The sequence below is a fragment of the Schistocerca americana genome, chromosome 6, assembly GCF_021461395.2.
Source record: "Schistocerca americana isolate TAMUIC-IGC-003095 chromosome 6, iqSchAmer2.1, whole genome shotgun sequence".
In the NCBI taxonomy this organism is placed as follows: domain Eukaryota; kingdom Metazoa; phylum Arthropoda; class Insecta; order Orthoptera; family Acrididae; genus Schistocerca; species Schistocerca americana.
Window position 1 is genome coordinate 471,670,718 of NC_060124.1, and position 25,188 is coordinate 471,695,905.

The 25,188-nt window shown below is 41.0% G+C and overlaps 1 protein-coding gene across 1 annotated transcript in view; it reads right to left on the reverse strand.

The window, feature by feature from the left end:
* Nucleotides 1-25,188, reverse strand: part of LOC124619875 (succinate dehydrogenase [ubiquinone] iron-sulfur subunit, mitochondrial-like) — a 117,159-nt gene that overhangs the window by 39,983 nt on the left and 51,988 nt on the right. The window contains exon 3 of the mRNA XM_047146498.1: nucleotides 12,711-12,812. Coding sequence (XP_047002454.1) covers nucleotides 12,711-12,812 — 102 coding nt within the window. The remainder of the gene's footprint in view (nucleotides 1-12,710; nucleotides 12,813-25,188) is intronic.

Consider the following 25,188-nt stretch of genomic DNA (forward strand, 5'->3'; position numbering starts at 1 on the left):
CTATCAAATCAGCACACAGTTTTGATCCTCTGCTAGAAAAACCATCACATCTAGCAGAATTTTCACCTTACAGCGGCCTGATAAATCTTGTAATTCCATTAGATCTTGTATTTCTTCAATTAAAGTGTACTGGTTGTGGATACAGTCAGCTCAGAAAAAGTATATGAAAAACATGTTACTGTTGATAAGAACAGATTTGATGCATAGTTGCAAGAAGTCACACAAAATGACTGCTGGCTTGAATTTCACACAAGAACATTCTTATTTTTATTTCTTATTTTTATGAGATTTGTTCAAATAAAAAATTATACCATTTATTTAATAACTAATTTTGTATTCAGTGTGAAATAAAAATTGTGGTGTGGCAAAACTCTATATGGTGCTCTCAATATTCATCTGGTGTCAACACACACAATTGATGCTTTCTGTCATTTTATACATCCATTTATCTTTTTCTCTTGAGATGGTTTGATACAATTAAACCTACGATATATTTTCTATCAATCAGTGTCTCAAGGTATGTTTGCTAATACACTCGATAACACCCATCTACAAAACTGGAGATAATCAAGCCACCTCCAACAACAGGCCTAAATATTCTTTCCAGTCTTTTCAAAAGTGTTTGAGAAAGTGGCCTATGATAGAATACTGACCCATTTAATTGATCAGAACTCATTAACCACTTTTCAGTATGGCTTCTGTAACAGATTCTCCACACAGAAAGGAATACAGAACCTAGCAGAACTAAACACTCAAAATTATGCTTTGATTGTGTGGATCACAAAATTGCACCAATGAGAACCCCTTCAGTGTGAGATTGCAAAATGCCAATGGTGTTTACGGCCTTCAACACCCCACATATTGTCTTTCAAGCAACCACAATAATGGCTGATAATGGCAACAGGGGGCAGGACTTGCAGGTGTGCAATGGCGAGCATGAGACTACAGTGCATAGTTGAACTGCTTAGTCGACGAGTAACTCACAACAGTGCTGTAGTGCTAGTGGTGTTGATACAAAGCAGAGCAATAGCAATGATAAATAAAGCAAACATTACATTATATCTACAACAACAGTTGCCAAAGTTGACATTTTGTCAGAGAAAAAACCAAAGAATTTCACAAAGTGAGAAAGAAGTGGCAGATGAAACATTAGTGTTTCTGCGACATCAGTCAATGGAATGTGTGGTCTCGTGTAGGCTCGACTGTGCGGACAATGTAAATGAGGAGTACAATGAGGACAATACATGCTTGATATTGAAACAAGTGTCGAGACATGGAGCTCATCCTCGTTTTTGGACAGAGAGCCACAAATCCTGATTCCAGTGAAATGTAGTAAAGGACAGCCATTGCCCAAGGAGTGAGTACTAAACATAATTATGTGCATGTAAGATCATCCGCGGCATAGTACAAAACAATTATGAATGGATTTCAAATAAGTGTGCAGTAACATCACCATGTAGTGCATAAGAAAAACTATGGGTGTTCAAGTGAGGACAAGGCACACTTATTACAAAAACTGGTGTTTGTGCATTTCAAGAATGCTCTATAAAATTTACAAGATGTGCATGATAGTGACCTACTACATTATGCACATCACATTGCATGTGATATATATAGATTACAGTAATTTCAAGGGAACTAGAGGAGGGTAGCATAACATTAAACAATGCTATAGAACTGGAAGATGTAAGATAATGAAATGTCAAACAAACCATCAACTTGACGATGCGGAGAAAACTGTGGAATTGGCATAAAATTTTTAGATGAGGTAAATAAACATATCCCATCATTCAGTAAGGAATTTGGTTTGAATTTTGACCAATCAGGATTTGAAGAGGAAATCCACATGTTGAAAGGAACCCTGGAAATTAGAGGTATCATGAGAGTTGTTATCAAGATAAACTAACATCAATGTCTTAAAGCATTAACATACAATTATGCTGACTGTTAGCTGTGTAGTAAATTGGCTGGAAAGTTATTTATTGTGCTGTGAGAAGTTGGAGATGCTCTGCCCCCTATGATTTTTTCTTGTGTGAGTGATCATGCAAGATCAGTAGCGAATATTTACATCACAGCAAGCAAGAGTGGGAAAAAGGCCTAAGAGAACTACAGCTACAGTATGAGCACTGCTTTTGGCCAGCAGCTGGTCAAAATAACTTGCTTTTCCTTGATTCCTGGTCTACATATAAAAATCATACTCTTTCAGAGCAAACTATCCCTCCTCAAAAGTGTGTGTCATTGCAATTCATACCACCTGGAATCACTGGACAAATTCAGCCTCTGGATGTTCCCCCTCCCCTTGCCTATAATACATATTATTGCATTACTTGCAGGTACACTTTAAAATAGCCAGTTTCATCATAAGCTGCACGACAAACTGTTTTGCATTCAGCTGTAAGCCATCACATTCCATCAGTTCTCACCAACCCATTACACCAACACGCATCCTTAAGGAGTGGATACCTAGCGGAACATTCTGCATGGTTTCATAGCTCCCGAGGAGTTCACCTTTGATCTGGATGGTGTGATCGTTCATGATCACTCTGGCGCACCATTTTTCATTCAGTGTTCCCGGTGCAAGTTTTGAACATTTCTTGATTGTTGAAGATGTCCATTTCGTGAAGTGTAATAAATACATCCCATAGAAGATTGCTCTGCACCTCCCAGACACTCATTTTCTGTCACCCTCCTGATGCACATTGTCTGTCATTAGCAATTGATATTTTTCCTGTCATGACTGTTAACACACCACCTTCAAATATGCCTTATTAAAGATTGAACATGTGACCTCACACTCAAGGAGTTCCATATCAGTAATCTTAATGTTGTGGCATTACTGGCATCCCTCTTGCAGGCATGGAATCTTGCCCCTACAGCAGAAAGCAGAGGGTCTCAGAAAAAGACTGTATCTCAGGTGTGAAAATAACCTCAGGTGTGCCACAGGAACTGTACTGGTCCCACCCTTGCTTCTAACCCACATAAATGACCTTCCAATAACTATAGGACAATTCTAAATCTTTAATTTTTGCTGATGACACAAGCATACTAATCAAGGGCCCAAACTCAACCCTAGCAAAAACAGTTCAGATGACAGCTGAACAGTGATTCACAGCTAACAGTTTAAGTCTTAACCTCACAAAGACTCATGCTGTATTATGCAATTTCAAACCAACAATAGTGGCATGCTAGCACCAGGAGTAAACATTAATGAGGCACAGTGTGTGAAATTCCTTGGCGGCCAGCTAGATGAGAGGTTAAAATGCATAAACTAATCAAAAATCTCAGCTTGGCATGTTATGCTCTTAGAAGCATCTCCCATTGTGTTCACTTAAAGACAAGTGTAGTGGCTTATTTGGAATACTTTCATTTCTTGTTGTCTTATGCTGTTATCTTCTGGGACCTGCAACTGAAGTAAATTAAGTGTCTGTTCAGCAGAAGCGAGTTGTAAGAATATTATGTACAGTATATCACAGTACATCTTGCGGAAGCCTTTTTAAGCATCTTGAAATTCTTGATCTCACTTCTCAATATATTTACTCTTTAATTGTTTTTGTTGCTGTAAATAAAAATCACCTCCATGAACCATGGACCTTGCCATTGGCTGGGAGGCTTGCAAGTTTCCGCGATAAAGATATCCATACTGTAGGTGTAACCACAATGGAGGGGTGTCTGTTGAGTGGCCAGACAAGTGTGTGGGTCCTGAAGAGAGGCAGCAGCCTTGTCTGTAGTTGCAGGTACAAGAGTCTGGATGATTAACTGATCTGGCCTTATTACATCAACCAAAACGGCCTTGCTGTGCTGGTACTGCAAATGGCTGAAAGCAAGGGGAAATTATTGCCGTAATTTTTTCTGAGGGCATGCAGCTTTACTGCATGGTTAACTGATGATGGCATCCTCTTGGGTAAAATATTTTGGACGTAAAATAGTCCCTCATTCAGATCTCCAAGCAGGGACTACTCAGGAGGATGTCGTTATCAAGAGAGTGTGAAGAGTGTGGAATATCAGATCCTTTAATTGGACAGGTATGTTAGAAAATTTAAAACGGGAAATGGATAGGTTAAAGTTAGATATAGTGGGAATTAGTGAAGTTCAGTGGCAGGAGGAACAGGACTTCTGATCAGGCAAATACAAGGTTATAAATACAAAATCAAATACGGATAATGCAGGAGGAGGTTCAATAATGAATTTAAAAAAATAGGAATGCAGTAAGCTACTATGAACAACATAGTGAATGCATTATTGTAGCCAAGATAGACACGAAGCCCACACCTACCACAGTAGTACAAGTTTACATGCCAACTAGTTCTGCAGATGATGAAGAGATTGAAGAAATATATGATGCAATAAAAGAAATTATTCAGATAGTTAAGGGAGATAAAAATTTAATAATCATGGAGGACTAGAATTCGATAGTAGGAAAAGGAAGAGAAGGAAAAGTAGTAGGTGAACATAGACTGGAAGTAAGGAATAAAAGAGAAAGCCACCTGGTAGAGTTTTGCACAGAGCATAACTTAATCATAGCTAACAATTGGTTTAAGACTCATGAAAGAAGGTTGTGTGCATGGAAGAGGCCTGGAGACACTGGAAGATTTCAGATAGATTATATAATGGTAAGACAGTGGTTTAGGGACCAGTTTTAAATTGTAAGACATTTCTGGGGGAACAGATGTGGACACTGATCACAATTTATTGGTTTTGAACTGAAGAAACCACAAAAATGTAGGAATTTAAGAAGATGGGACCAGGGTAAACTGAAAGAACCAGAGGTTGTAGAGAGTGTCAGTGAGAGCATTAGGGAATGGTTGACCAGAACATGAGAAAGAAATACATTAGAGGAAGAATGGGTAGCTTTGAGAGATGAAAAAGTGAAGGCAGCAAAGGATCAAGTAGGTAAAAAGGTGAGGGCTAGTAGAAATCCTTGGGTAACAGAAGAGATTGATGAAAGGAGGAAATATAAAAATGCAGTAAATGAAGCAGGGAAAAAGGAATATAAACGTCTCAAAAATGAGATTGACAGGAAGTGCAAAATGGCTAAGCAGGGATGGCTGGAGGACAAATGTAAGGATGTAGGAGCATATATCACTAGGGGCAAGACAGATACTGCCTACAGGAAAATTAAAGAGACCTTTGAAGAAAAGAGAACCATCTGTATGAATACCAAGAGCTCAGATGGAAGACCAGTCCTAAGCAAAGAAGGAAAAGCAGGAAAGTAGGAGGAGGATATACAGGGACTATACAAGGGCAATGCACATGAGAACAATATTATGGAAATGGAAGAGGATGTAGATGAAGATGAAATGGGAGATATGATACTGCATGAAGAATTTGACAGAGTACTGAAAGACCTAAGTCAAAACTAGCACCTGGGAGTAGACAGCATTCCATTAGAACTACTGATAGCCTTCCATTTGGTGAACAAGATGTATGAGACAGGCGAATACCCTCAGACTTCAAGAAGAACATAATAATTCCAATCCCAAAGAAAGCAGGTGTTTACAGGTGTGAAAATTACCGAACTATCACTTTAATAAGTAACGGTTGTAGAATACTAACACATATTCTTTACAGATGAATGGAAAAACTAGTAGAATCTGACCTTGAGGAAGATCAGTTTGGATTCCATAGAAATGTTGGAACACGTGAGGCAATATGGACCCTACAACTTATCTTAGAAGATAGGTTCAGGAAAAGCAAACCTACATTTCTAGCATTTTTGACTTAAAGAAAGCTTTTGATGATGTTGACTGGAATATTCTCTTTCAAAGTCTGAAAGTGGCAGGGGTAAAACACAGGGAGCAAAAGGCTTTTTACAATTTGTACAGAAACCAGAGTCAAGAGGCACGAAAAGGAAGCAGTGATTGAGAAGGGAGTGCGACAGGGTTGTAGCCTATCCCTGATGTTATTCAATCAGTACACTGAGCAAGCAATAAAGGAAACAAAAGAAAAATTTGGAGTATGAATTAAAATCCATGAGGTTTGCCTAAGACATTGTAATTCTGTCAGAGACAGCAAAGGACCTGGAAGAACAGTCGAACGGAATGGACAGTGTCTTGAAAGGAGGATTAAGATGAACATCAACAAAAGGAAAACAAGGAAATTAACTCAGGTGATGCAGGGGGAATTAGATTAGGAAATGAGACACTTAAAGCAGTAGCTGAGTTTTCCTATCTGGAAAGCAAAATAACTGATTATGGTCAAAGTAGAGAGGATATAAAATGTAGAATGGCTATGGCAAGGAAAGTGTTTCTGAAGAAGAGAAATTTATTAACATTGAGTATAGATTTAAGTGTCATAAAGTTCTTTCTGGAAGTTTTTGTATGGAGTGTATGGAAGTAAAGCATGGACAATAAATAGTTTGGACAAAAAGAGAATACAAGCTTTTGAAATGTGGTGCTACAGAAGAATGCTGAAGATTATATGGGTAGATCATGTAACTAATGAGGAGGTACTGAATAGAATTGGGGAGAAGAGAAATTTGTGGCACAACTTGACTAGAAGAAAGGATCAGTTGGTAGGACATGTTTTCAGGCATCAAGGAATCTCCAATTTAGTATTGTAGAGAAGCATGGAGGGTAAAAATCATAGAGGGAGACCAAGATATTGAATACACTAAGCAGATTCAGAAGGATGTACATTGCAGTGGCTACTCAGAGATGAAGAGGCTTGCACAGGATAGAGCAGCATGGAGAGAATCATCAAATCAGTTTCTGGACTGAATACCACAACAACAACAACAACAACAATAAAAATCAGTTTCAACCTAATTGTGATATACACTGACACAATAAAGATACTGGCTACTGCAATACAGGCCATAAAAATTATTTTCATGTTGATTTTGCCAACTTCTTCAGGTTTCAGACTAGAGTTATGTATCTTCTGGTAAGGTATTCAGCAAGCTCCCATTTAAGGTAGGGCAAGAAGATGGAAATCCCTGCTCATCATCATCATTTGCATCTTCTTTGTTTCCTCTTTATCCAGGATCAGCCAGTTTGGGACATTTATGGTACTTCTCCACTTTCCCCCATCTTTCCACCATTCTTCTTCTAAAACTTTTTTTGTTCCTGTCCAGATTCCTTCTTTTTAACAGGATACTCTCCACCATGCACCATACAGTGACTTGCGAAATATCAATGTAGATGTAGAGGTACTTATCTGAGGCTGGTTTTGAAGTAACTTTCCATAGATAGGCTATTATTACAATTTAGTTGCCACTCCCAAAGACATTTTAGAGCCACTATGAAACCTTTGCTATGTGAAAGAAAATTAAAAATGTACCTCATTAGCTACTCATTGTAAAAGTTATCTGAATATCTTGATTCTGGACTGAAAGGTTCTGTTGGCTATGTGCCGAGTATTAGTGCTTGTTACACACCTGAATGACAACTAATAACACACTATAATTAGAATCATTATTTATAGGTGTAAAAAATATTTTATTTGAAAAATACCATTGTATTCATGTAATTATTAGGCTACTAATAGCAGACGAACAGCATCAACATAACAAAAACTGAGGAGGCAGCATGTTTCTCAAGGTAGCAGCTTTCTTACTAATTTATTTGGTTGAATTTAGATCATAATAGCATAAATAGCATTAAGCAGTATAATGATAGTTTATATTGTAACCCCACTGGATGAATCAATAGATCAGTTGATATAATTATTCATACATGTAGTGAGGTGACTTTTTGTGAGGTAAAAGGTTACATCTGCCACCACCATGTCATGGGGCAAAATACCCACAACATATTTAATGGCTCCCACGGATTGCCTGCCACAGACTCACTTGTTGCAAACAGGCAATGTTTACTGCAGTTCTCCCATGTACCTACTCACAATGATCCTGTGCTAGGCAGTTTTCTCCTGGACTGTGATTTGGACTTCGTTATTATCTACCATTGATTTTCGAGTAGCACATGGACTTGCTTGTCTGCATAATGTGATACTGTCTTTGCTCACCATTCAACTGACTGTTGCATTCCCAGTAAACTAACTGATGGTATACCGGTGCACTGAGATGATGCTTTGTATCTGAGTGCTTCCTAATTGAATCTGCAAACAATGTTCTCCTGCACTATCATGGGAGTTATTCAAAAATTTTCCAGGGTACTGTATTGGTCAAAAGCTACCCACCTCCAGAGGATTTTAATTTTGTATGTTTCCAGGAGAGTTAGGAACTACTACTTCCTCTGATGTATTTGTAAATAATCTGTGCTTAATAAAATCTGTGTTGTTGAAGAAGCAGACTTGCAACAGTGGCAGTGATGATTTTTGGAACCATAACCCAACCCGTGCTTGTCAGGGTGTTTTGCTGCTTGTTTCAACCACTATTGGCAAGCAGCTTTTTGAACTATGGAAACAACAGCTCAATCAGTAGCACAAGATCATACAGAATCTGACAAACTGGGCACATTTACAATTATATTAAAAAACTAAAAACCTGCCTCGATTGCGAAAAAAGCACCTAGTGTTAAGTGTTAACCCAGGCTTCGTCGTAGGTAACTACACCTTCTTCAGAAAAACAATAAAACCCGCAAGTGCCTAAGAAGACCTTTGTCAATGATTAAAAGAACACCATAGCTATACATTTATAAATGAAAAAGAAAAGGAAAACACAAACAGTACATATGTGCAAAGTCAAAACCAGTATTTAACTTAATGGTGTACGCTCCACCTCACACCAGCCTATGTTTGATGGGCCAATGACCCGCCATAAACTGCAGCTACAAATGGTTGCTCACTTACAAGCCTCATGCGCTATGTATGCACATGCGCAAGACAAGGGAAGTTGCTTGAATGCATGTGGGCGTACAAATACGAGAAAGTTTTACATGGGTTTGGGCTAAATAGCCCATATATTCCCAACCGTGGATCAATGTATATAAAAAAATGAAATGGATAGAACAAGAGATGAGCTAAATAGGAGATGAAACCTAAATATAACTGCATAGGTAGCTTCATATATAAGTTTCTTTACTAGCGTAAGTAACCGTGTGCAGTTATATTTAGGTTTCATCTCCTATTTAGCTCGTCTCTTGTTCTATCCATTTCATTTTTTGATATACATTGATCCATGGTTGGGAATATACGGGCTATTTAGCCCCAACCCATCTAAAACTTTCTCGTATTTCTATGCACATGTGCATTCAAGTAACTTCCCTTGTCTTGCGCATGTGCATACATAGCAAGTGAGGCTTGTAAGTGAGCAACCGTTTGTAGCTGCAGTTTATGGCGGGTCATGGCCCATCGAACATAGGCCAGTGTGAGGTGGAGTGTACACCATAAAGTTAAGTAGTGGTTTTGACTTTGCACATATGTGCTGTTTGTGTTTTCCTTTTCTTTTCGTTTATAAATGTATAGCTATGGTGTTCTTTTAATCATTGACAAAGGTCTTCTTAGGCACTTGTGGGTTTTATTGTTGTTCTGAAGAAGGTGTAGTTATCTACGCCGAAACCTGGGTTAACACTTAACACTAGATGCTTTTTTCGCAATTGAGGCAGATTTTTAGTTTTTTAATATATTAACCAACAATTGCTGACGTGCTGCGATGTTGAAGGTTTTTACATTTACAATTGCTTCCAATATCTTGGATTCCCAGCCATTCAGTAGAACTGGGTGGTGTACAAAACATTTAGGACTTCATTTCTAGACAAGTTATATTGAGTGCCCTTAGCAACTGCAAGCCTATCTATTATCTTCAGACCTACAATTCTATTATCTTGTGCAAAAATTAACGACTTTATTTGGCCCATCAGTGCTGCCCATCGCCACTACTCAGTTACTTTTAAGTGAACAGTTTGATGTAAAAATGCATGTGGTGGTCATTTCTTATAAAAATGCATGTGGTGGTGGGTGGTGGTTAGTGTTTAACATCCCGTCGACAAATGCATGTGGTGGTCATTCATTTTGAGTTCCTGCAACATTGTAAGGCAAAATCAGACAATTATGCATCTCGGAATGCACACCTAGAAGGTCTGAGTAGAAAATGCAAGTTTATGTGTTCTTGTAGAGTATCATATGCAGAATCATTAATATGTTATGTGCTGATTAGATTAGTGCTGGGCATTGATGTGCATGCTGGAGTGTTATGGTAGTCAGAGCCTTCTTTAGCTGAGTCTTGCATATTGCTAGAAGTTTCAAGATTCTGCAAACAGCTCAGGTTTCCATTTCTATCGACTGTGAGGCACCAGAACTGTCATCTCGATCTGTAAATGCAGCATGACCTAGTTCATCTAATGGTGAAAAACACACCACCAAAACAATTTTTCCTGTCAGCCTCGGCAAAACTTTGCCCAACTGCCTAGCTGTCCAGATGGTTTTTCTATAACCAGTCTTGTATAGTATTATGTTTGTCAGAGCCAGTCGTGCCATCATCAGTCAAGTGTGTTGATGCAAATAAATGACATCAAGAATCAAAGGTATTATTATGCCATCTTATGCTGTCAGCAATAATTCATGGTACTTCCATTTTATTTCTTTTTGATACAGGGGCAAACAGACTTCATTATTAATCAGCCTACATATCTTCTCTCAGGTTCCCCATCCTTAAAATTGGTATCAGCTAAGCTATGGGATTAAGCTCATCATGAAATTGTGATACTAGGCCATGTAGATCTGTAATTAACGTGTGAGCATGTATCTGGAACTCTTCCTTTCTTTGTAGTAACACAACCATTGTGGAAGGTATCTTTGGTGTGGTTGCAGACACAGTCTTTGGGTTTTATATCCGACATCAGTATACGCAATTCAAAATACTATTCCATGTGCAGAAGTGCACCCTTTATGGCTCCAATATGCTGCCTTGTTTCATCTAGACCAGGGAATTGCTTCTAATATTTTTGCCTATATTACACTAAAACAGTTGGCAGTACAGAAATTTTTAGGAACCCACCCAATACTTTTAACCTTGCAGGATGAAATTAAAGTAGGACTGGATCACTTAAAGGAGCTGAAAGTGCCATCCCCATTTCTATGTAGCGGATGGATATCACCTTTAGTCATTGCTCACAAACCAGGTGTGCTAATGCAAGACTGTGAAGATTTAAAAAGTTCGGGAAATTTTCAGTCAATTGTGGACTCATATGCCCTTCTGCATCTTGATGAATTATTTTCAAAATTAATAGGGTCTGTATTTCCCTAAGGCCGCTCTCTTTTGGAACCTTATTTTCAACTTCCTTTGGACAAGTTTTTCCAAAGTCATACTGGTATTAAATACTCACAGCCTCTATCAATACAACAGGTTACTATCAGCATTGCTAGCACACAAGAAATCTGTAGAACAAACTATTGCCAATATTCCACCACATATCAATTATCTGGATGATATAATTATTGCAGGATGGACTCAGAAGGAGCATCTCTCAAATCTCCTGTGGGTATTTTTAGTCCTTTCACAAGCCGGACTAAAGTGTAACTAGAAATGCTCCATCTTTCAGCCTTCCATCAAGTATATAGGATATATCTTTAGCTGTGATGGCCATAAACCAACATCAAAAAATGTAGTAGCCATTTTTCATGTTCCTACACCAAAGAACATAAATGAATTGCAGGTTTGTATGGGCAAGGTTATGTATTATGCACAATTTATCCCCCAAACTGTAATGATAGCCTATCCATTGAATTGACTGCTGAGAAAAGGCAAGTCTTTTCAGTAGTTCCAGACTGTCATTAGATACTTGATAAGCCGAAGCAATGTCTTAAACTGGTTCTTGCCTGACATTGTATCAGCTTCATTTACCTCTTGCTTTGACTTTGAATGCATCAGCATGCAGCATCGGGGCTCTTAGATCACAAAAGTACCAAATGGTTCAGAATGGCCAGTCACATTCACTTCTTAAACACTCCTTACACCACAGAAAATTATTTCCAGATAAGGAGCCACTGGTTACTGCAAGTTTCACAATTTTCCATATATTTATTTATATTATTGTGACTGTCTATGTATTCCGTAAGTTCTGTTGTTTTATAATACATACATTTTCCTTGTAGTTTTTCCACCTTCTGTACATAATACCACTTCAAGCTATTCTTCAGCACTCTTGTCTTGTATCAATTTCATTTTATTGTGATTGTTAGTTTAATTTAAACTGTTATAAAGGCACTGTTTTTTGTGTTTTTATATCAACATTTTTCTGGCTTGTTCCCTCCATATTTATTTGTCATTTAACTTCAACATTTTTAATTTCATTGCCACTACACTTTCAAGATGACATTTACTTCATACTCATATGTCACTCTGGAAGTCAAACATGTTTTTCAACGTTGTTCACTAAAGTTGTGCCTCTTTGTCCATGATAGTTAAAGTCAGATGATGGCCTGGTAATATGGAAACCAGTAAATGAAATAATACTGTAGTATATACACATTATTTTGATTTTCATTTATAATTATTTTTACTTTCTTATTCATGGCAACCAATCATTGCGTGGTCACCTAAATCAGTAAACACATGTCCCAAAATATCTCTGTGTAGCTCAGACACAAAAATTGCTAACAGGAACTGCATAATTTAAAAAGCTAAGAATTTTATTTTTAATGCATCTGCCATCCTCTCTGTTGTGTTGTAAGTTTCATATGTGATTAGCAACTTTTTCCAGTTATCTCACAGAAAATATGTTGTACAAATGCCCTAGAAAGAGTGAAAGTGAATTTTCTTGGAAAATAAAAGGAACCCGAAAAGCAATGTGAAGAGGACTTCAGACACTTACGTGCAGGAGTGCTGCTGGTCCCAGAAATTTAGTGCCATTCCACCAGTACGAAGGGCATGACGTAGAGCAACAGGCACACAAAATGCATTCATAGAGATTTTCCTGAAAGAAAAAACACAACATAGATGGACTTCAATAAAGGGACAATCTTCAGACTCAGTTTTTGAAGCAATAAAGTTGTCAGTTTATCTCAATACTAAAATTAAATTCATGGCAAATTTATTTATGAAATAAGATATAAGCAGTTTCTACTCTGGAAAATACAAGATGGAAAAAAAGTAATATTATGAAAAGATTAGATTGCTACTCACTGTATGGAGGAGATGTTGAATCACTGACAGGCTCAGCAAAAAGACTGCTATACATTTGAGCTTTCAACCAAAAGGCCTCCTTCTAAAGTAGAAAACACACACACAAGCACAATTCACACACACATGACCTTGTCTCTGGCCACTGAGGATGGACTGCATACAGCAACTGCACCCGATAAGAGAAACAATCTCCATATATTTTTATTGCATCCATAACAGCACTGACACAATCTTCTAATGACATAAAAATGGATGCATAAATCTTACTTGACTTCATGTCACACCTGTTAAAATTATTGAAGACAGGGAGTGACAATCATGTCTCTATGCAAATTTATTTGTGGAGACTTTGAGAATAATATCATCCACACAACCCTAAAGATGGCAAGGGCAGATATGGGCATGAACTATCACACAATCACCTTGTATCAACGAAAATACTCAATTTTTGAAAATATAATGTAGTTGGGTAGATCAAAAATCTATTCATCAAGCAAAGACAACACACATATAAAAAAGGCATTACGTATGCAAGCTTTTGAGGCCAATGGCTCCTTCTTCTGGCAGAAGGTTGAAAGGGAAGAAAGAGGGGTGAAGGAAATGAACTGGAGAGGTTTAGAAAAAGGGGTAAATTTCAGAAAAGTCACCCAGAACGCCGGGTCGGGGGAAACTTACTGGATGGGATGAGAAGGAAAGACTAATTGTTGGCGCTGCACTATACAAGATTTGAAAACCTGAGAGCTTGAAGGTGGAAGATATGGTAATATTCAAGATAGAGATTACTGCTAAAACATTGTGCACACATTAACAAGAGCAAAAAGATAAGTACATTGCATGTGATTAGAAGTGGGAGGAGGATGGAAAAAATAGACTGTTCAGAAAATGAAAGATGTAGAAAACTAAAATGGAGTGAAGGAAGGAATAGTTAATGTAAATTAAGGCCAGGTGGGTGGCAAAAACCAAGGACATGTTGTAGCACCAGTTTCCACCTCCAAAGTTCTGAGAAATTGGCATCTGGGGAAGAATCCTGATGGTACATGTGGTGCAACAGGTGTCAAGGTCACTACTGTCGTGTTGTAGTGCATATTCTGTAACAGAATATAGTGTGTTGGCAGTATACACCCTCTGCCTATGCCTTTTCATCCTAACTGATAACTTGATGGTAGTCATCCTGAATTAAAAGGCCAAACAGTGTTTACATAAAAGGTGGTATAGACGTGTCTCGTTTCACAGGTGGCTCTCCTTTGATAGCCAGTTACAGTGTTGGTAGAATGGTGCAAAGTGTGAGTCTTGCAGTGGAGGCAGTCACAGGGGTACGAGCCATAGAGTAGGGAGACGGGTACAGAAGGAGCATAGTGTCTGACAAGGATATTGTGGAGATTGAGATGGCGACACAAAGCTATTCTGGGTGTGGTGGGCAAAATATCAGACAGAATGGACCTCATATCAGGGCATAATCTTAGGAAGTCATGGCCTTGTAGTAGTAGCTGATTAATACATTCAAGATCAGGATAATACTGAGTGACAAGTGGTGTACTCCTAGTATGTTTTTTGGAGGGATCAGCAGTATCAGAATTGGATGTGATGGCCCAGGAAAACTGTTTCTGAACTAGGCTGGTGGGGTAATTATGTTCGGTGAAGGCTGAGGTGAGAATAGAAGTGTATTGTTGTAAAGAGTCTGCATCTGAACAAATACGTTTGTCTCAAATGCCAAGGCTGTATGGGAGAGAATATTTGACATGGGAAGTATGGTAATTGTAAAAATGTAAGTACTGTTGTTTGTTAGTAGGTTGAATGTGGACAGAAGTGTGTAGCTGGCCTTTGGTGAGGATGAGATCAACATCAAGGAAAGTGGCATGGGATTCGGAACAGGTGAGGGTGGGTTGTTTGGATGGGGTAATAAGTTCTATGGATTGAGGTGTTAGTCCCTGTGAGGGGCCTGAGGTTTCAAGGAGGGACTGCAGGTCAGTTTTAATCACAGGGATGGGATCTTGATGGCAGATGCTGTGTGTAGAGGTGTCAGAGAGCTGTCATAGACCTTCAATGACACTTTCCTGTTAGTCAAGTACCACAGTGGAAGATCCCTTGTCTGCTGGAAGGATAATAATGTAGTCATCACCTTTTGGGGTACGAAGAGCTTGGAGTTGTGCAGAAGACAGGTTAGGCTCACGTTGTAGGGACCTAAGGGAGTGCTGTGAAGCAATGCTAGATATGAGAAATTCTTGGAAGGCTTGTAATGGATAACTTTGAGGTAGCAGTGGTGAATCGAGTTGGGACCATAATTGGAACTTTTTAAAGCAGGGTTCAATGTCAGGTTTGCTGTTTGAAAGGTTTTGGGATTGGGTTGAAAAGTGATATTTCCCATTGACATTGTGTGTGGAGGAAAGTAGGTCCTTCACCATAATAGCATGATTAAATGGAGGTTTAGGGCTGAACATGAGACCCTTGGATAATACAAGGTAATTTAGGAGAGGACAGTGCTTTAGACTAGCGGTTGAGAACACTGTACTGTTGTGACTTACTTTAACAACTCATGTTGACAAGAACAATGGAAAGGAAAATCAAGGATTTGTTAGATGATGATTAGTTTGGCTTTAGGGAAGGTAAAGGCACCACAGAGGTAGATCTGACTTATACCTGATAATGGAAACAAGATTTAAGGAAAATCAATACATGTGTATAGGATTTGTGAGCCTACAAAAAATATTTGGCAATGTAAAATGGTACAAGATGCTCAAATTCTCAGGAAAATAGGTGTAATATTTAGGGATAGATGGATAATCCATACATATTATAAAATTGTGTGTGTGCATTCCATATGTGTGTGTGTGTGTGTGTGTGTGTGTGTGTGTCTGTGTGTGTGTGTGTGTGTGTGTGTGTGTGTGTGTGTGTGTGTGTGTGTGTTTTCCACATCTTCTAAACCACTGAACAGATTTCACCCAAACTTGGTACACATATACCTTACTGTCAAGCAACAATTGCTATGGGGGTAAGAACCATGTAAGTATCAAAGGGGTGGTGGTGCTGAAAAAGAAGCTTAGCCCACAATGTGTGAATGCCCAGACTTCATTCATCCGGCATTTGAGAATGAGAGTTCCTAGTGACTTGAAACAAACTTTAAACATAATTTCAAATCCTTGCAAATTTTTTCTCACTGTCAACCCCTATAAAATGATGAAAGAAAAAAGGTTTATTGCTTAGTACTTTCCTACTGTTGATGCAGTAATAGTACTGCATGAGGCACAACATTATAATTTATTACTTCTTTAGTACTAACTGTATTTGTGAAACATTCTGCAGATAGTATGCACTTATATCACTGAATGTAAATTACATCACTGTAGGATACAGAGCTCATGAGATATGACATAATAAACAATGAGATACATGAAAAACTGCTGCATCATGTATGACCTTTAAATTTATTACTTCTTTGGTACTAATTCTATTTACAATAAATTTCACAGACAGTATGCACATTTGCCACTGAATGTGCCTACAATATTGTATCACTGTATGACACATAGGTCAGGAGGTACGATATCATAAACAGTGAGATGCATGACAAAGTGCCGCATCGTACATAATGTTTAAATTTATTACTTTGTTGCTACAAACTCCACTTGCAACACAAGCTGCAGATAGTATCCACATATGCCTCTGAATGTATCTACAACATTATATCTTTGTACAACACACAGTTCAGGAGATGTGACATCATAAACATTAAGCACAAGGCCATCCACTGTGTGGTATGGGCGTGGACACAGGGCTATAAATAAATATCTGTGCAATCTCAGATTTCTCTACAGTATATTTATGAGCACCAAGAGGGAACAATAGGAGTGCAAGACCTAGACTGAAGTGCAAGTATTAGAAAGACCATAGGACTAGGATGTAGTAAGATAATGTACAATATGTACAAGAACAAAGAGGTAAAAATAAGAATTGAAGACCAAAATAAAGTGCTAGGATCAGAAAGGGTATTAGACAGGGATGTAGTCTTCTGCTCTTACTGTTCAAGCTACACATCAAGGAAGCAATGACAAAAATATAAGAAAGGTTCATGAACTGGATTAATATTCATAGTGAAAGAATACGAATGATAAGATTCACTGATGAGATTGCAATCCTCCATGAAATTGAAGAATTACAGGGTCTGTTGAATGGAATGAACAGTCTAATGTTCCCGAATACGGCTTTAGAGTGCACTGGAAAAAGAGACCAAAAAAAATGAGAAGTAGCAGAAACGAGAATAATGAGAAACTTAACATGAGAACTGGTAGTCACTAAGCACACGAAGTTAAGGAATTCTGCTATTTTGGAAACAAAATAAGCCGTGATGGGTGAAACAAGGTCATAGAAAGCAGACTTCCACAGGCAAAGAGGGCACATCTGACCTAGAGAACTCTAATGGTGTCACACATAGGACTCAATTTGAGGAAGAAATTTCTGAAAATGTACTTCTGGTGCAGAGCATTCTCTGGAAGTGGACTGTGGAAAAACTGGAACAGAAAAGAACTGAAACATTTGAGATGTGGTGCTACAGATGGATGTTCAAAATTAGTTGGACAGATAATATAAGGAGCAAGGAGGCTATCCACAGAAACAGTGATGAGAGGAACTTGTGGAAAAACTGACAGGATGAAGGGGCAGGATAATAGGATATGTGTTTAAGACACCAAAGACTGACTTCTGTAGTGCTTGGGAAATCTATAGGGGGCAAAACTGTAGCAGAAGACAGAATCTGAAATATTTTCCGATGATAACTAGAACAACTAACAGGGACCAGTCCTTTGTGCAAACTTCTTGGACAGTATTGTAGTTTGTGGAGCTTATAAAGAAGAACATCTCTGTAATCTTCGCAAATTATCCTGAATATTACAAACCAAAGGTCTGCACTGAGCAGCTAAAAAATAATAATTCTTACATAAAAACTAAATCATAATGTAAATGAAGCTTGAAAGAAATTGAAAAATTATGTTCCCCACACTGAAGGAAGGCATTCTGCCCTGAGATGCTGGAGTTGGCAGGCACGTGCGCATGAAGTGTGGTTGCCTGTGTGTATGAATGGGGTGTGTCTCTCTTTTAATGATGAAGCCTGTGGTCAAAAGCTTTATGAAAGTGTCTTTTAATTGTGCCTGTCTGCAACTTAATGTCTCTTCTTTATGGTAAGTAGCAGTCTGTCTTTTCCTACATTGTTGATATTCCTACAGGAGTTTCCATTGTTCCAAACTGAAGGAAGATTAAGATTTTAGATCCCTTCAACAATAAGATCACTGGAGGCAGAGAACAAGCTTCCACAAGGATAAACTATAAAAGGCATTCCACAGTTTACAGATGATACAACTATTGTTGTCAGAATAGCAATTTACTCTGCAAAATTAATTTTACTTGAATAAATAATAGAATATATTGAAAAAGAATAATAGTTCTTTCAAGTTTTTGGAAGTTATGAAGAAGAGTGAATATATTAACAAACATTATAGCATTATGAATGTTTTCTCAGTCTGAATTTAGTTTTATTCTGTGATGCAGTTAGTCAGTATGACCCCATGCTACAAGCTTTGAAGATAAGACTCCTTTTTTGCAAGAGGGATGCAATTTAAGTTTGATGGGTACAATTATGGTCCACATAATGAAAGTTCTTGATAAAGTCATAGTCTAAACCAACAAGCTGGATTTTCTTGCTTAGAGCACTTGCCTACGAAAGGCAAAGGTCCCGAGTTCAAGTCTCGGTCGGGCACACAGTTTTAATCTGCCAGGAAGTTTCATAATAGGCTGTGTCTTGAAAAAGGGATAAATGGTGTGTATCAATAAATGGTTCAAATGGCTCTGAGCACTATGCAACTTAACTTCTGAGGTCATCAGTCACCTAGAACTTAGAACTAATTAAAACTAACTAACCTAAGGACATCACACACATCCTTGCCCGAGGCAGGATTCAAACCTGCGACCGTAGCGGTCACGCAGTTCCAGACTGAAGTGCCTAGAACCGCACGGCCACACCGGCCGGCTGTGTATCAATAAAACTGAAACATGGGCAATGGAGTCTAGCAGAATTAAGTTAGGTGATTCTGGGTAAATTAAATCAGGGAGTTACGTCCTAAAAATAGTAGATGAGTTTTGATATTTTGGAACAAAATAATAAATGTCAACAGAAATAAGGAGAATAAGTGATGTATATTGGCAATGGCAAGAAAAGGTTTTCTGAAGAAGAGAAGTACATTAATATCACATAAGAATTTAACTACTAGAAGTCTTTTTTTAAGTATTTGTCCTAAGTGAAACATGTCCAATAAACATTATAGAGAAGAACATAGCATCTCTTTTGTCATTTCATGTTACAGAAGAATGTTGAAGATTAGTTGCATAGTTCAAATGGCTAATGGTGATATATTGCGTAAAGTCCTGGAGGAAAGTAGCTTACTATGATGGCGATTCTAGGAGAGTAATAAAAAATCTTGTAGTGACTTGATGGGGATATCACTGCAATCCATCAGTGACTCCAGACATGCTTTCTGACAGGCTAAATACATTGCAGTAACATCAGTCAATAAAAGCGAAGATAAGCAAGCCATGTCTAATCACAAGGCTGTTTCACTATTTACAGCCTTTTCAAAAGTTTTGAGAAAGTGGCTGTTGTGACAGTGCCACGAGATTTAAAAGTGCCGCTACATCAGTACGCGAACACGGCGATAGAGGCACTCCACAGCTCGGCCGAGCGCGGGAGCGCCACCTGGCTATGAACGGCGCCGGCCGCATGTCACGGCATGGCAGTGGAGTGACAGATTCGGAGTTGGAAGCATGTAACTCGCTATTGCTCTACGTTGTATATCCACGCAATTTATTAGGATTAAAGGTTATAACACTTTTTGGCGACGAGGTCGGATATTTTTTTTCTTGCATTGTGGAATTGTGTGTTCATGTCGGGGCAGACATGTAACAGCTTATGCAAGCGCTCATTGACCAACAAACACAGCTGACGGCTGCTATTCAGGTGCAACAAACACAGCTGACGGCTGCTATTCAGGCGTTGTCGACGTCGCTTACTCATCGTCTGTCTTCCTCTTCTCCGCCTCCGTTCCCTCCTTACGACGAGGCTGCTGAAGACTGAGAGGATTATGAGAAGTGTTTGCGGCAACACTTCTTGGCTTTCGGCGTTGTCGACGCTTCTATGTGTAAGTCGTTATTTCTATCTTGGATTTCCCCACGGATCTATCAGCTGCTATCTCAGTTAGCCCCTCTGCGGGAACCTGCCTCTCTGTCCTTCCAAGAAATGTGTGACTTATTGTCTAACTATTACCGAAAAAACACCCACGTCGTTGCCGCCCGCGTGGCGTTCTACCGGTGTTGTAAACAGCCCCATCGATCTTACCGGGCTTGGGCGGCGGAACTACACAGTCTGAGTAGGAAATGTCAGTTTGTCACGGACACTCATCATGAGTCTTATGCTGATTCAATGGTTCGGGACGCTATTCTGCGGCTTGCTCGTGATAAAGAAGTTCGACAATGTGCCTTACAACTGCCAAACCCGTCGTTGTCGGAAGTTCTCAGCATCGCTCAATCTTTTGAAGTGTCTCACGCAGCTGGTGCGCAAATAGACGCGTGGTGTGATGTGGGCGCTGTACAGACCACTTTCGACGTGGACAATTTGCCTGTTTCATAGGGGAACGACGATGTGGCGGCGGTTCACTCGCGTCAACAACGTCGCGTTGGGCCACCCTGCTCGCAGCGAAAACAGCAACCACAGAAGCCGGTTCGTTCCGCACTTCCTTCTTGTCCACGTTGTTTCGTACAGCATGACAGGGCCACATGTCCAAAATGTTGGGCCACGTGTAATTCATGTAGGAAAAAAGGCCACATTGCTTCTGTGTGTCAGTCCCCTAAAGTTCCTGTTGACGAGGACGAGGCATCGGACATGGATGTTAACTGTGTGCTTTCTCAAACAAATAAGTTGTTTGTTACGGTTCGTGTTCTGGATAAAGACATTCGCATGCAAGTGGACACTGGCTCTGCAGTAACTCTCATTAATTCTTGCACGTATTTGGCGTTGGGCTCCCCTCCCTTGTCTCCTGTTACGCGGAATCTGCGAACTTATAATAAGCAGAAAATTCCTGTCGTTGGCCAGTTTGATGCTTCCACTGCCTACAAGTCTGTTGTTAGGCCCCCCCCACGTTTTATGTGGTGGATCATGCGGGCACGGAAAACCTGTTCGGTTATGATGCTTTCCAGTTGTTCGGGTTCTCCATTGATGATGATATGCACCTCATATCTGAGGATATTCCGTATCAACAGCTGGATGGATTGTGTTCTGAATTCTCGTCTGTGTTCTCTGCTGGTCTGCATCGTGCCAAGGATTTTGAAGCCCACATTACTCTTAAGCCTACGGCTTGCCCTAAGTTTTTCCGGGCACGCCCTATTTCGATGGCGTTGCGTGCACCTGTCAAGGCTGAGATAGACAGGTTAACAGCTTCAGGGATTCTCCTTCCTGTTACCTCCAGCGAATGGGCATCGCCAATCGTGGTGGTTTCTAAACCAAACAGGAGTCTGCGATTGTGTGGTGATTTTAAAGCCACTGTCAACGCTTTGAGCCTCATTGACACTTATCTTCTTCCCCGTCCTGAGGAGTTATTTACCAAGCTCGCTGAGGGCCAGTTCTTTCCAAACTTGACTTATCGGAGGTGTACCATCAGTTGCCATTGGATGCTTCTTCCAAGGAATTTCTCATCATCAACACTCCTTGTGGGTTATATCAGTACCAGCGGTTACCATTTGGCATCGCTAGCGCGCCGGCCATTTTTCAGCGGTTTTTAGAACAGCTCACGGCTTCCGTTCCCGGCTGCATCAACTACCTGGATGAAATTGTTGTCACGGGGGCCTCCACTGAGGAGCATCTTCGCAATTTGCGTTCGCTGTTTCGGGTTCTGCATTCGGCTGGGTTGAAGTGCAATCTGGACAAGTCACATCGGATCCAACCCTCCATTGTGTATCTTGGTTTCCACTTGTCCCATGAGGGTATACGTCCTCTACGACAGCACGTTGCGGCCATTACCGCTCTACCCCGGCCGTCTATGATCAAAGAACTTCAGGCGCTTCTAGGCAAGATTGCTTATTATCACAAATTCAACCCATCTGCGGTGGCGGTAGCTCATTCTCTGCATCAGCTGTTACGCGAAAACGTTCCTTTCTGTTGGTCCGACGAGTGTGAGCAGGCTTTTGTCCGCCTGAAGGCTCATTTGCAGTCGTCGCCTTGTCTTGCCACATTCCGTCCAGGTCAGCACTTGGTTCTGGCGACTGATGTGTCACAGTATGGCCTAGGGGCTGTTCTCGCCCATCGGTATGAGGATGGGTCGGAACGACCCATCGCCTATGCTTCCAAGACCCTCAACGATGCCCAATGGCATTACTCTCAAATCGAAAAGGAGGCGCTCGCTATCACTGATGCTCTAAAAAAGATCAGCGTTTTTTTGTATGGTTCTAAGTTTCACCTCATCACCGACCACAAGCCGCTGGTCTCTCTGTTCAGCCCCTCGGCGTCGCTTCCGGATAAGGCAGCTCACCGCCTGCAACGTTGGGCCTTATACTTGTCTCGTTTTCACTATGAGATTCACTATCGCCCCACGGCCCAGCACGCCAACGCTGACGCATTGTCGCGTTTGCTGATGGGCCCCGACCCGGTTTTCGATCGAGATGAACTACTCTGTTTCCACATTGATGAGGGAGAATGTCGTGCGGTTGAGGGTTTTCCACTTACAGGTTCGCAGGTCACGTCGGCTACTGCGCGGGACCCAGTCCTGCGTCAGGTGATTGGTTTTGTTCAACGGGGTTGGCCGGACAGGACCAAGGGCCGGGCATCGGATCCCCTTCGCAACTACCATGCCTTGCGCCTTTGTTTGTCTGTTCGTGAGGATGTTGTTCTTCTGGCCACGGATGGCGCATCTTCTCGGGTCGTGGTGCCAGCCTCTCTTCGCAAAGATGTTCTCAAACTATTGCATGAAGGCCATTGGGGGATTTCTCGGACTAAGTCCCTGGCCCGCAGGCACGTTTATTGGCCTGGTATTGATTCAGACATCACCCACATGGTCGCTGCGTGTGGTCAGTGTGCTCAACAACTGGCTGCACCCCATACAATGCCCTCTCCGTGGCCTGATCCGGCGCAGCCGTGGGAGTGGGTGCACGCTGACTTTGCCGGCCCCTTCCTCGGCACTTATTGGCTACTGTTGATTGACACCTTCTCGCAGTTTCCGTTTGTTGTTCGATGTCCGTCGCCCACCACTGCAGCGACGATGCTGGCTTTGTCCAAAATCTTTGCGCTAGAAGGTCTTCCATCCACGATTGTCACGGACAATGGCCCTCAGTTCTCTTCGCAGGCCTTCCGTGATTTTTGTACTGGACAAGGGATTCATCATGTTACAGCACCGCGCTTCCATCCGCAATCGAATGGGGAGGTCGAGCGCCTTGTCCGCACTTTCAAAAGCCAGATGAAAAAATTCCTTAGTGATTTTTCCACAGATGACGCTCTGTTGCAATTTCTGAGTTCTTATCGCTTCACGCCTCTGGGTGATCGCAGCCCTGCTGAACTCTTGCATGGCCGCCAACCGCGCACTCTACTGCACCTGCTTCACCCTGTCAGGCCTTGTACTATGTCCCCCAGTGCGGGCAAGTACTCGGTGGGCGCCAACGTGTGGGCACGAGGGTACGGATCTCGCCCTAAATGGATTCCAGGGGTGGTCAAGGCTCTTCGCGGCCACCGGCTTTGCGAAATACATACGGACGACAGCATGGTTGTTCGCCATTACGACCAGATGCGCCCACGAGTGGTGGCCACACCGGTGCCACCGCCCCTTCTTTCGCCTCCAGCAACCCGAGAAGCCAGTCCTGTCACTGCTGCCGATCTTCCGTGCATGTTGCTGCAGCCGATGTCGCTACCGCTTCCGAGTACACCAGAACCGACCTCAGTCGCGACGCCGCTTTCTCCGGGACCCATCTCGCTAGACCACACCCCAAGGTCCACGACACCTATGGATGCTGCTTCGGAGTTTTCACCCATCATCTCGTCCAGGAGGCCCATTCCACGAGCAAGCTTCCGTCCTAGACATTTTCGACCATACTCTCGTGTTTCTCCGTGGGATCTTCTCGGGGCCTCCCGAGAGGCCATGGGTGTCGCCACACTGTCCGTGTCTCCAAGGAAGTGAGTTTTTTTTTCAAGGGGGGGAAAATGTTGTGACAGTGCCATGAGATTTAAAAGTGCCGCTACATCAGTACGCGAACACGGCGATAGAGGCGCTCCACAGCTCGGCCGAGCACGGGAGCGCCACCTGGCTATGAACGGCGCCGGACGCGTGTCACGGCACGGCAGTGGAGTGACAGATTCGGAGTTGGAAGCATGTAACTCGCTATTGCTCTACGTTGTATATCCACGCAATTTATTAGGATTAAAGGTTGTAACAGTGGCCTTCAGTAGGAAACTGAGACCCCCGCCCCTTTTTTTTTCCTCCAGAAGGACTTACTAACTGCCTCTCATAAGGAAATGTCACCAACTCGACCTCACATTTTAAGCAGAAAAAAGCACACTTGCAAGTATCAGCCTCAGCAATTGATCCTGTGTAAATATTTGGGCCATAATTATGACAGTATGCAGTCATGACCTTCTGAATATACAATGGTTGTCACTCTCTCCCACCTACTATAGCCACCTAATGCCCGAGTGCAAAGCACTGTACAGTGAAGTGAGTAAAAGGTTTGTGAAGTACTGTTTGGATATAGGTAACAAGGTTTGTTCACTGGGTCACAATGCATGGTTTATAACCTGTAGATGGTGCCAGAGACTTCTTTTCTTTTAACATTTTTATGCTTCAACTCACAAATGCTGCGTAAGTTAATGAAATGAATGAGTAGCTCATCATAACTGCCGTCTGCTTCACGTTTGCTGTGCAGCGAGCTACGTTAATTTAAGAATTAACTGTATTTTCCTCACTTGTCACTTCTTATTCCGTGTGTTTTTGCTTTTAGGAAGCGTTAATTGTCGAGTGCTAGTAATAGTGTTCCATAGATTTCGTGTTTGTTTTGAATACAGTCAGAGAGAGTCCCTTTAGTCAGCCATGGTGCCAGTAGTGGCAGTGTCATCATAACTGCCGTCTGCTTCACGTCTGTTGTGCAGCGAG